Source organism: Entelurus aequoreus, linkage group LG09 (genome assembly GCF_033978785.1).
Source record: "Entelurus aequoreus isolate RoL-2023_Sb linkage group LG09, RoL_Eaeq_v1.1, whole genome shotgun sequence".
In the NCBI taxonomy this organism is placed as follows: Eukaryota; Metazoa; Chordata; class Actinopteri; order Syngnathiformes; family Syngnathidae; genus Entelurus; species Entelurus aequoreus.
In genome coordinates this window covers 24097775-24110689 of record NC_084739.1, presented here as the reverse complement: position 1 = coordinate 24110689, position 12915 = coordinate 24097775, and the positions used below count along the sequence as shown (strand labels likewise).

General features: G+C 38.0%; 1 protein-coding gene across 1 annotated transcript; it reads left to right on the top strand.

Moving 5' to 3' along the window:
* The first annotated feature begins 134 nt into the window (after nt 1-134).
* gtf2a1l (general transcription factor IIA, 1-like) lies at nt 135-11615 on the top strand. The gene is made up of 9 exons (XM_062058383.1): nt 135-279; nt 1723-1824; nt 1896-2019; nt 4845-4894; nt 6710-6803; nt 6984-7531; nt 9141-9383; nt 11091-11180; nt 11253-11615. The coding sequence occupies exons 1-9, from the start codon at nt 256-258 to the stop codon at nt 11358-11360; spliced, it is 1383 nt and encodes a 460-aa protein (XP_061914367.1). The 5' UTR covers nt 135-255; the 3' UTR covers nt 11361-11615.
* Nucleotides 11616-12915: the final 1300 nt, after the last annotated feature.

Below are 12915 nucleotides of genomic sequence, written 5' to 3'. Positions count from 1 at the left end.
CTTAGTTGCTGAATGTAAAATGTAATGTAAAAATGGGACCCAAACAAAAATCAGCTTCCACTTTATTACTTATTCAGGTTATGTTCAAAGGGACACGATAGGAGATGATCATCATTACGAGTTGGTCAGCTCCAATCAAAGCTTTTTTGGAGACTGATTGTAATCACCTGTGAGAGCAGGAGACAACAGCTGGGACTCTGAGCTGATCAGTTCTAATGGAAATACACTGTGGCTGCTTTGATTTTGCCTTGAATCATGCTGAACAACATGGGCCCGGTGGTAAGAACAACTATAAAATAGTGCATTTGTAAAAACACTCCTCTGCAAATTAGCACAGCAATGTGGCATCAGCTAAGATGTGATTTTTGCAGTTTATCTTATCTGCCCTTTTGCAAAATACTATATTGACCCCGATGTAAGAGTTTCCCCCAAAAAACAGGTTTAAACATGCAAACAGGGTATCAGTGCACTCGGTAGGGAGCAGACTAGACTGACAACGATTCCTTATCTCATATATAATGTATTATTGTCATTTTTTTCATGCTATTTGAATGCTAGTCTTGTGTAGCGTTCCCAAATGTGATTTAAGGATGTGCAGTAATGGCACTCTTTGAAAGTACATTTTATAATTTTTTTGTGAAATATGAGTCAATATAAAACCAACCCAGCAGACAGCACTTTGCTTTATATCACAAAAGATGCCCAATCACGACCTTAAGTTATGCATAACTGTTTTTTATTTTTTTTACTGAGCAGCCTTTGGGTCCTATGATGATCTTTTTTTAATGTTTGAATGGAGAAGAGGAGCATTATAATGCTAATTTTAAGACAATGGTGATCAATAAACGTATTAAAGAGCTAATGAATAGGATAAATACATTTTACAGAGAGGGACAAGCGGTAGGAAATGAATGGATGTTTAAAAAAAACAAAAAAACATTTTTTAAAATTGATCTCAAAAAAAGTGTTTAATAGTCGAGGTCAATACGGTCTTGCACAAAGTTGATATCGCCCTTAAACCCTAACGCAAGTAAACTTTATTGTAAGGCCACACTGCAAAAAGTCAGTGTTAAAAAAAACCCCCAAAAAATACAAAAATTAGGGGTATTTTATTTGAACTAAGCAAAATTATCTGCCAATAGAACAAGAAAATTCGGCTTGTCAAGACTTTCCAAAACGAGTCAAATTAGCTAACCTCAATGAACCCAAAAATACCTTAAAATAAGTATATTCTTACTAATAACAAGTGCACTTTTCTTGGTAGAAAAAGAAGGAGGCCTTTTTGCTCAATATGTTGAAAAATATTCTTAAATTAAGTAAATGCTAGTGCCATTATCTTGACATAATGATATGCGCTCGGCATCATGATTTTTTTTTCATGCTTGAAGTAAGAAATGATTACTTTAAAAACGTAGTTTTATACTTGTGAGTGTTAATGACACAACTTTGCATCAGTTGATATTCTAGTTTCAAGCATGTTTTACTCAATATAGGTCATAAAATCTCAGCTACAAGCTGTAATATCTTACTGAGATCATTTAGGACCAAAACCCTTAAAACAAGTAAAACACTAACATAAAATCTGCTTAGTGAGAAGAATTATCTTATCAGACAGAAAACAAGCAAATATCACCCTTATTTTAGATATTTAATCTTACTTAGATTTCAGTTTTTGCAGTGCACCGTCCAATATGAAATTGTTTGGACGATCAATGATTGCAGGCTAAGCTGTATATGTCCATCATTGATGACGTGATCGAGAGTATGAGGGAGCTTTTCCTGGATGAGGGCCTTGAAGACAGAGTGCTGGACGATTTACGCCACGTGAGTCTCAATGCGCTGGAAAGTTAAACTGTCCTGATGTGTTCAAACTTGCTGCATCTTCTGCTGTGCAGCTTTGGGAGTCAAAGATGATGCAGTCGAAAGCGATGGACGACTTCAGGAGAAACAACATCAACTCTCCCAATTTTGTGATGCAGCTTCCGGCCAGCTACCAACGATCTGATGCAGAACTCGGAGGTAAACTTTAAACAAGGACTATTCAACTGGCGGAGCAAGGGCCAAATCCTGACCGGAAATGACAACGAAACCAGCCCCCGAGTTCAGTTCAAAACTTGGAAGGCAAACATTTTTGCAGCAAATTCCTAAAAACACTAGAGTGCTCCTGTTGTGTAGAGGAACTTAGACCACAGTAAACACACTGGCAAATCCTTGCATTGACATTTAATTTTGCTAGCAAACATAGAACACTGGGGTCCAAACTTGTGATTTCCATGACTAAAGTGTTCCCCACGGCACCCCTTATAGGGGAACAACACTTTTTTTGGACTTCTGCCTATTGTTCACAATAATTATGAGAGACATGATCATAAATGTTATTTTTTTAATGCATTGTAAATATTTGATAAATGCAATCAAATGTCTGCTTACAATGGAGCCTATAGGAGCCACTCAATTCTGCCTATAGAGCCCTTAAAAAACACCTCCGTCAGGGTTTTATATCCATCCATCCATTTTTTACCGCTTATTCCCTTAGGGGTCGCGGGGGGCGCTGGAGCCTATCTCAGCTACAATCGGGCGGAAGGCGGGGTACACCCTGGGCAAGTCGCCACCTCATCGCAGGGCCAACACAGATAGACAGACAACATTCACACTCATTTTCACACACTAGGGCCAATTTAGTGTTTTATATACATGATGTAATTATATATGTAATGTAGTAATGGGCACATTTATAATATTTAATATTTACACATTTTGATCATTTTAATTTCAAAAACGCATCACAACGATTGCTTTTTTTTTCTTCATCACTGATTACTACCGTATTTTTCGGACTATAAGTCGCAGTTTTTTTCATAGTTTGGCCGGGGGTGCGACTTATACTCAAGAGCGACTTATGTGTGAAATTAACACATTACCGTAAAATATCAAATAATATTATTTAGCTCATTCACGTAAGAGACTAGACGTATAAGATTTCATCGGATTTAGCGATTAGGAGTGACAGATTGTTTGGTAAACGTATAGCATGTTCTATATGTTATAGTTATTTGAATTAATATTACCATAATATGTTACGTTAACATACCAGGCACGTTCTCAGTTGGTTATTTATGCGTCACATAACGTACACTTATTCAGCCTGTTGTTCCCTATTCTTTATTTATTTTAAATTGCCTTTCAAATGTCTATTCTTGGTGTTGGGTTTTATCAAATAAATTTCCCCAAAAAATGCGACTTATACTCCAGTGCGACTTATGTTTGTTTCCTTCTTTATTATGCATTTTCGGCCGGTGCGACTTATACTCCAGAGCGACTTATACTCCGAAAAATACGGTACTCTACGCAGACTTCATAAGAGCCAACAAACATAATAAAACATCACTTACTGTGCAAGGTCTGCTGTCATTACGATGTAAATATTTAATAAATGTGATCAAATGTCTGCTTACAATGGAGCCTATAGGAGCCTCTCAATTTTGCTGATAGAGCCCTTAAAAAACACCTCCGTCAGGGTTTTATATACATGATGTAATTATATATGTAATATAGTAACGGGCACATTTATAATATTTAATATTTACGTATTTTGATCATTTTAATTTCAAAAACTTATCAAGTTTGCTTTTTTTTTTCTTCATCACTGATTTCTACTCGTCGCAGACTTCATGAGAGCCAACAAACGTAATAAAACATCACTTACTGTGCGAAGTCTGCTGTCGTCAGGATGCCGACTGCTGGGATGTTCATTTATTCCCGTTTAAATCAAGAATGTCTCATAATCTCTGCGAAGAAACGGGGTAGGGGGACAGGCGTCTTTTTGGGTCGTTCTCGCCATTTCCGGGTCCTAAATTGCTGTCAAAGTGTACCAACTTGTAAGAGTACGTCCTCAGCCATCTACTTTCCAGGTGAGAGACATTATTTATGATCTACAATCAACTTCCACGCAGCAAGGAAGCGAGGAAACACCTCGTCAGTCAATCATGTCGAAATTTGTACACAAGCTTGTGATCACGGCGCTGCTACATATAGTCTGTCTGCTTTAGCGCTTATAATAACAATGTCACTAATACTTGGTTAATATTCCAATCACGAAATGTAAATGGAATATTGTTGGCACTTTTTAAATGGTTATTTTTTGGATTTCATGGACTGAATAGAGGACCTCCCTCTGGCTCCGCTGTAGGCGGACTTTTATTTACATTTAATATTTAGAATGCATTAAAAAAATCCATCCGTCGTGTCTTTCATAATGATTGTGAACGATAGGCAAAATTCCGCCCAGAAAAGAGCAGTTCCCCTTAAAAGTCCTCTTCTTTTTGGCAACTACATATTTTTTCGTAATTTGTTTACACAACTTAAGTTTTGCTGTAGCTCGTTTACTTCAGAGGCAGCAGTTGTCATTTGTTCGACTTCTTTTGTTACACTAGGAATGTTCCTCAAGGTTCCATTTCAAGTCCTCTCTTTTTCATCATTTTGGCTATTCAACGAGTTCAGTTAAAAAAAACTTGAGACTCACATTTTCTCAGCAGATTATGAAAAACACTAGAGTGCTGTCAGAGATGATATGACTCGCTTTTCTGGAGAAGGTCCTTAAAACAGCAGAGCGCTTCTGTAACTGTGACAAAATAAATACACCAAGATCAGATGTCCACTGGTTCTCGGAAATATACAAAAAATAATAGTGAAGGGAGAAGTCCAGCCACCTGGTCCTTATCTGTCTGAAAATGTGGCCCCCAAAATAATTTAGTTGAATATCCCTGCTTGAAACCATCTTGCTGCTATTTTATTTGGATTTTAATCTCACAATTAATCATGAAAATAATATTTTTGATTTGCAGCTTCAGTAGTAATTCCTGCAAGTCAAAACGTCCAGAGTTTCCCTGTCAAGGTTAGTATATACTGTACTTGGGCTCATTATTGGCTACACTGTATCAATTATGTTAATTGTATCAAAAATTACAAACCTAATCATTTAGTTTGACACGGTCAATGAAGTTAAAACCCAGGCTCCTCGCTTCAAACAGTGTTTCTCAAACTGGTACATGTACAGCTGACTAGTGGTACGCACGCTCCATGTAGTAGTGCTTTAAAGGCCTACTGAAACCCACTACTACCGACCACGCAGTCTGATAGTTTATATATCAATGATGAAATCTTAACATTGCAACACATGCCAATACGGCCGGGTTAACTTATAAAGTGCAATTTTAAATTTCCCGCTAAACTTCCGGTTGAAAACGTTTTTGTATGATGACGTATGCAAGTGACGTCACTAGTTAAACGTAAGTATTGGTACACCTTTGAATCCAATACAAAAAAGCTCTGTTTTCATCTCAAAATTCCACAGTATTCTGGACATCTGTGTTGGTGAATCTTTTGCAATTTGTTTAATGAACAATGAAGACTGCAAAGAAGAAAGTTGTAGGTGGCTGGCTGTAGCAACACAACCAGGAGGACTTTGACTTGGATAGCAGACGCGCTTGCCGACGCTAGCCGCCGACCGCACGGATGATCGGGTGAAGTCTTTCGTCCTTCCGTCGATCGCTGGAATGCAGGTGAGCACGGGTGTTGATGAGCAGATGAGCGCTGGCTGGCGTAGGTGGAGCGCTAATGTTTTTATCATAGCTCTGTGAGGTCCCATTGCTAAGTTAGCTTCAATGGCGTCGTTAGCAACATCATTGTTAATCTTCGCCAAGCTGGAAAGCATTAACCGTGTATTTACATGTCCAGGGTTTAATAGTATTGTTGATTTCTCTCTATCCTTCCAGTCAGGGGTTTATTTCTTTTGTTTATATCTGCATTTGAGCCCGATGCTATCACGTTAGCTCCGTAGCTAAAGTGTTTCGCCGATGTATTGTCGTGGAGATAAAAGTCACTGTGAATGTCCATTTCGCGTTCTCGACTCTCATTTTCAAAAGGATATAGTATCCGAGGTGGTTTAAAATACAAATCCGTGATCCACAATAGAAAAAGGAGAAAGTGTGGAATCCAATGAACCCTTGTACCTAAGTTACGGTCAGAGCGAAAAAAGATACGTCCTGCACTGCACTATAGTCCTTCACTCTCACTTTCCTCATCCGCAAATCTTTCATCCTCGCTCAAATTAATGGGATAATCGTCGCTTTCTCGGTCCGAATCTCTCTCGCTGCTGGTGTAAACAATAGGGAAATGTGAACAGCACTCCAGCTTGTGACGTCACGCTACTTCCGGTAGGGGCAATGCTTTTTTTTTTATCAGCGACCAAAAGTTGCGAACTTTATCGTCGATGTTCTCTACTAAATCCTTTCAGCAAAAATATGGCAATATCGCGAAATGATCAAGTATGACACATAGAATGGATCTGCTATCCCCGTTTAAATAAAAAAAAAATCATTTCAGTAGGCCTTTAACTTATGTGCAATTTTATTTGATTAATTATTCAGGTAGTTGTAATTTCCTACATTTGAACACAGTGTTACTGTTCAAACAGTGCGTAATGTTACAGTGGCCAAAAATAATAGATATATATATAATATTAAATAACACCTCTGCCTTGTGCTTAGGCCTAATATGCTACTGTATTTAATGTTGGTCATAATGGTGGTACTTGCAGAGTGTTTTTTGAGGTAGTCCTTGGTAAAAAAAGGTTTGAGAACCACTGCTCTAACACAAACAAGAAATGATGCTTCCTATTTGACAACTTGTACTAACTGTTGGATTGCAGAACAACTCTGAGACGGTTGCTACCTTCTCGCTTCCTGCTGGCCTTTCCTACCCTGTGCAGATACCTGCTGGTGTCACTCTGCAAACAGCCTCTGGTATCAAATCAATACCCCTATGACCTTTTAAACGTACAATGAAACCTCTTAAGTCTGACACCTAACAATGTGAATGTATGCATGTATAAGTATCTATGTGTGTGTAGGCCCGAAGGTTGCTTTGTTTTTGTGGTTTTAACTTTTAGGAAATTAAGCGATCTCTCTCTTTGTCACCCAAAGGTCAACTGTACAAGGTAAATGTTCCTGTTGTAGTCACTCAGGCTCCAGTAGGCCAGCAGACAGCCAAACCTCCACAGAACGCCTCTGAGAGGCGAGAAGCTTCTGCTCCCCCTCAGTCTGCTGTCCAACCCAGTAAAACCTGTCCTCGGGACACGGCACCGGAGCCAACTTCCTCCGTCAACCCGCCGCGATCGCCACATGCCACTTTACCCCCCGGTCAACAGAACAGCACCCCCCAGCAGGAAGCTGTCACTGAGCCACCTCTGATTCAGACAGCCTCATCTCCAGAACCAGAGTCCACATTGGACGAGGACCAAAGCATGTCTAATCCAGAACCTGTGGACCTTAGCTTCAAAGGCTCACCCGTCGGTCAGTTGTTTGACTTCCAGATCAGCGGCGAGGAAGCTTTGACGGCGGCGGCCCAATTTAAGAGCAGAGACATTGATGACATCCTCAAAGAAGTCATCGAGGAGGAGCAAGCAAAAGTTGCAAGGGCCAGGAACTTGGCTCAGACCAAGTCTTATGACGAGCCTGACACTATTCTTGGGGTGAATCATAGACACTTAACCCTAATCAGTTCCTTCACAATGCTGCAAATTCAAGCAAATTTAACAAATCCCTGCAAATTATTCGCGGCCTCGCAACTTCGCCGCTTATACTGGCCAATCGGCGTCATTTTTGCCAATCAAACGTTATCAAAACTTGTTTCTCTTGTAGACAAAGCAGGAACAGCAATGTGTAACAATATATTAACACTATTACTTTCGTAGCTAAGATCTACTTCCGGTTCCTGTCTACGCCGCTAAGCATTCTGGGTAATGTCGTAGTATATAAATATAAAAATGTACTTCCTAGTTTACGTGTGTGTTTTTTTAACCTCTATTTATTCTGAGTAAGTTTATTTGTAATACAGAACTAATAGGCCATGTTTACATAACCGAGATGTTGAAGTATAATAACCTCTCGTCTTAATTACCAACAAAAATGACCGCTATAGATGGCTCTCAGCATTTCACAAATGCGCTTAACATGCAGGGGTAAATGTGTTGGAAGATAAATTGTTTAAGATGAACACTCTTCAAGCGTAAAACATACAAAGAATGTCTTCAACTTGTGGACAACAGGGCAGACAGTGAACAATAAGGAAGCCTTTGGCGGCGTTTCTTTCTGAATTTATATTAAGGATGGGGAATCTTACAACTCATGATTTGATTCAGAATCAATTATCGATTCAATGCGATTTTCGCTTCAAACCGATTTTCACAATCTATTTGGTAATTTTTTTTATTTTAAAAACAGGTTATTACAAAAACTTGGCTGTTGATGTGTGACAAAGTACGTGTAGCAAGTAAGTGCAAAGATAGCCCAAAACAGCTTTTATAAAAATGTATTCCTTAAAAATATATCTGTATGATGGATATATGTTAGTTGATTTTTTAAAAATGATTAATCAAATTAGAATTTAATGCCTTTAATAATTATTACCATAAGTTATGAATTAAAAACGGTGACAATGACCTAAGTATGGGCTTTGAGTGCTGGTATCTACTTTTAAGTCTGTGTGGTGTACAACATCAGTACATAGTGTTCCAATTTATGTTCAGATCCTGTGCTTTTTTAGGTTAAGGTTGCAAGGAACACTATAAACATCGATAGCAAATTAATAAAATCACGTTTTATTCAATGCAATTAAAAAAACGCAACGTTTGCCACAACTTTCTGAAACTTTCCGACTTTAGGCGTTTTGGGCCGCAACAAATACAAAAAAACCTGAGAATTTCTGGAGGCACTTCCAAATGAAGCCAATTTTTACCCAAAGATTCTTGCAAGGGAGCTGCGTCAGGGCCACAACAGCAGGATATTGTTTTGTTATTGTGACACAGCGCAAGTCATGTCAGAAATCTGAGCATTAAAAGAACACAATACAGGACACAGAATCCAGATAAGACAGAATATTTTGGCTAAAGTTTGCTTTCATACAGCGACACATCCCACATTATAGACTAGAGGTGACAATTTCCCACCCTTTTAAATAAGCACTGCCCTGCTTTTGGTTTGGCTACCGCAAAAGAAGTACCGTGTTCGAACCTTTCTTTCAGAACAAGTCTCTTACTCTTGCCAAATAACCTCAACTAATGGTTACGTTTTACCCCCAAGCTGGACCTGGACTACAACTACAGCCAACTGTCTGACATCGTCCAGCTGGATGGTGCTGCCGACAACTCTGACCTGGAGGACGACGACGACGACGTAGTCAAGCCGCTGGAGGAGAATGACTTCCTGGGCATGATCAACGCGGAGGCCATCAAGGCTCTGCAGGAAGGAGGCGGCAGCAGCGATGGTAACAGCAGCTCCTCCAGCAGCGACGTGGCTGACGAGCTGGAACATGTAGAAGATGAGGTATGAGTTCATGACGCGCACACTGGATACCGCGTTAAGTACACTTGCATGAGCGAACACCATCGTCTTGTCATTCTACATCCGTGAAGTACCACCACAGTAAACACTTGGCTCTCCAAGTATCACCATAATGACCAACATCAAATACAGTAGCGTAGTAGGCCTAAATATTCATAAAAAATGTTTCTTATAACACGTATATTTAATATATTTGGCCACTGTAACATTACATACAGTTTAAACCGTAACACTGCTTGAATATTTAAGTGATTATTTGGCATACAACGAGTGGTATGTGTACCACAATTTGAGAATCACTGTTTCACATGAAACATAAGGTTACCTCGTAACAAATCTTTTTTTTTTTTTACCCTATTTCACTGGAAAAACACAGAGTTCAATTTTGTTAACGATACAGCCTTGTTAAAAACCTGTACTCAATCATCTGTGTGTATACCCCTGTCAATATTTACATTTTATCAGCTCCTTTTTTAGTTGGTGCATTTTTGTCTTTGTCTAATTGTGTTTGTTTGCAGGGCAAGTGGACCTGTCTTTTTTGTGCGCCTTTTTTATGTGTGAAACTATTTTTACACTATTTGATGTACAGTACAGGCCAAAAGTTTGGACACACCTTCTAATTCAATGTTTTCTTTATTTTCATGACTATTTACATTGTAGATTGTCACTGAAGGCATCACAACTGTGAATGAACACATGTGGAGTTATGTACTTAACAAAAAAAAGTGAAATAACTGAAAACATGTTTTATATTCTAGTTTCTTCAAAATATCCACCCTTTGCTCGGATTACTTTTTTGCACACTCTTGGCATTCTCTCATGTGCTTCAAGAGGTAGTCAACTGAAATGGTTTTCACTTCACGACGTGCTTGAAGCTCATCGAGAGAATGCCAGGAGTGTGCAAAGCAGTAATCAGAGCAAAGGATGGCTATTTTGAAGAAACTAGAATATAAAACAGGTGTTTAAGTTATTTTTACTTTTTTTGTTAAGTACATAACTCCACATGTGTTCATTCATAGTTGTGATGACACACCTTCTCATTAAATGTTTGTTGTTGTGCACTGATGCCTTCAGTGACAATCTACAATGTAAATAGTCATGAAAATAAAGAAAACGCATTGAATGAGAAGGTGTGTCCACACTTTTGGCTTGTACTGTATGTTTAGAAGTACAACATACATGGAAAACAACTTCTTCTGTCATTTACATTTTTTCTTTGTGTGGAAAAACAATACAATTTAAGAAATTTTTTTCTTAACCCTCTGGGGAATAAATATTTTAATAACAATAGAGTAGCACCAAGATAAAAAAGTCCCCAGTGTGTAAAAAAATAAAATAAAGTGAATAGAAAGACCAGAAGTCAGGCAAATACCTAGCTAGCATGGAGGCAGCTAGTTAGCTAGCTAGCAGCCAAGAGGAATAAACAAAGATGGCTTCTATAAATCCACACAGTAAAATGGGACAAAGTGTGTTCTGTTTTCAAGGGACACTTAACAACCATACTAGTGAACCAGGAAGTATCCTGCAAACACACCTGCATGCTACACTTACCATGATAACGAACCAAATTGAGTATTATCTTAATACAGGCAAATTTGTGACTTGTATGTCAAATGTACCTATGGTTGTATCCATTATGTTTACAATGAAAATCCAAACAAATATGTCAAGTGAGTTTTTGTTCAACAGGATCCATTGAATTCAGGCGACGACGTGGTCGAACAAGACATCCCGGACCTCTTTGACACAGAAAACGTGATTGTTTGTCAGTATGACAAAGTAAGAACCTTTTAAACTAATCGACAAAAAGCTCTGAGCTGTTGTGAAAATGTTGTCCTTGCCCTTGTGCAGATACACCGCAGTAAGAACCGCTGGAAGTTCCATTTGAAAGATGGCGTGGTGTGTTATGGTGGCAGAGATTATGTCTTCTCTAAAGCTATCGGAGAAGCCGAATGGTAATTAGCTTCATCACAGCTAAATGGACGTGGACAGGTATTTGTTTCATATAGTCATCAGCCATTCTATGGTAAAATACTTTACAATTGGCTGCACATGCAAGAGTGAATATAATTGAATTTACATATTTTGTATAACGAAATACTAGAAAACATTTTTTAGTTATTATACTTGTCATGTTGACAATGTGACATCCTTGTTTGATTGTAATGTTTTTCCTTAAATACATTAATTCTGCTGTGTGCTGCATTCGATGAACCTTCTATTTTTTTTTCAAATGTTTCCTACTAAAGGCCACAAGCTGAAAAAAATCACTTGGATATTACTAAATATTAAAAAAAAATGTTCAAAGGCTTAAAAAATGTTTTATATAACGGTCCGTTTTACTGAATCAGCACCATTTTATCCCTCCCCCCTAATCCCCCTGACTCCAAATCTGATAATGCTTTTTTTGAAGTTCTCAAAATGTGTGTTATCCCATCAGGGGCAACTTTGTATCATTTTCATACACAGTTCTAAAGCCTAATATGACTCATTTGAGTAACTGGAGTGAGGTTTTAGCTTCGAATCAGCAAACACAGCACATGGAATATTGCCACGTAGCATTCATACTAATTAGAGATGTCCGATAATATCGGCCGGCCGATAAATGCTTTAAAATGTAATATCGGAAATTATCGGTATCGGTTTTTTTATTATCGGTATCGTTTTTATTTTTATTTATTTTTATTTTTTTATTAAATCAACATAAAAAACACAAGATACACTTACAATTAGTGCACCAACCCAAAAAACCTCCCTCCCTCATTTACACTCATTCACACAAAAGGGTTGTTTCTTTCTGTTATTAATATTGTGGTTCCTACATTATACATCAATATATATCAATACAGTCCGTAAGCACACATGATTGTGCGTGCTGCCGGTCCACTAATAGTACTAACCTTTAACAGTTAATTTTACTAATTTTCATTTATTACTAGTTTCTATGTAACTGATTTTATATTGTTTTACTTTCTTTTTTATTCAAGAAAATGTTTTTAATTTATTTATCTTATTTTATTTTATTAATTAAAAAAAAAAAAGGACCTTATCTTCACCATACCTGGTTGTCCAAATTAGGCATAATAATGTGTTAATTCCACAACTGTATATATCAATATCGGTATCGGTTGATATCGGTATCAGTAATTAAAGAGTTGGACAATATCGGAATATCGGATATCGGCAAAAAGCCATTATCGGACATCCCTAATACTAATAGCATCATGACCCTAAGCATATCAGTGATTCTGCTTTTTTTAAATGGAAAACAAATCTAAATATTTTTAAATAACAGGACTATGCAGGTAAAAAAATATATTTTCAGTTTAGTTTATCATGCATGTACCGTATTTTCTGGACCATAGGGCACACCAAATTATAAGGCGCACTGCCGATGAGCGGGTCTATTCATGTCTTTTTTTCATACAAAAGTCGCATTAAAGGGGTCCATCCATCCATCCATTTTCTACCGCTTGTCCCTTTCGGTTTTGCGGGGGGTTGCTGGAGCCTATCT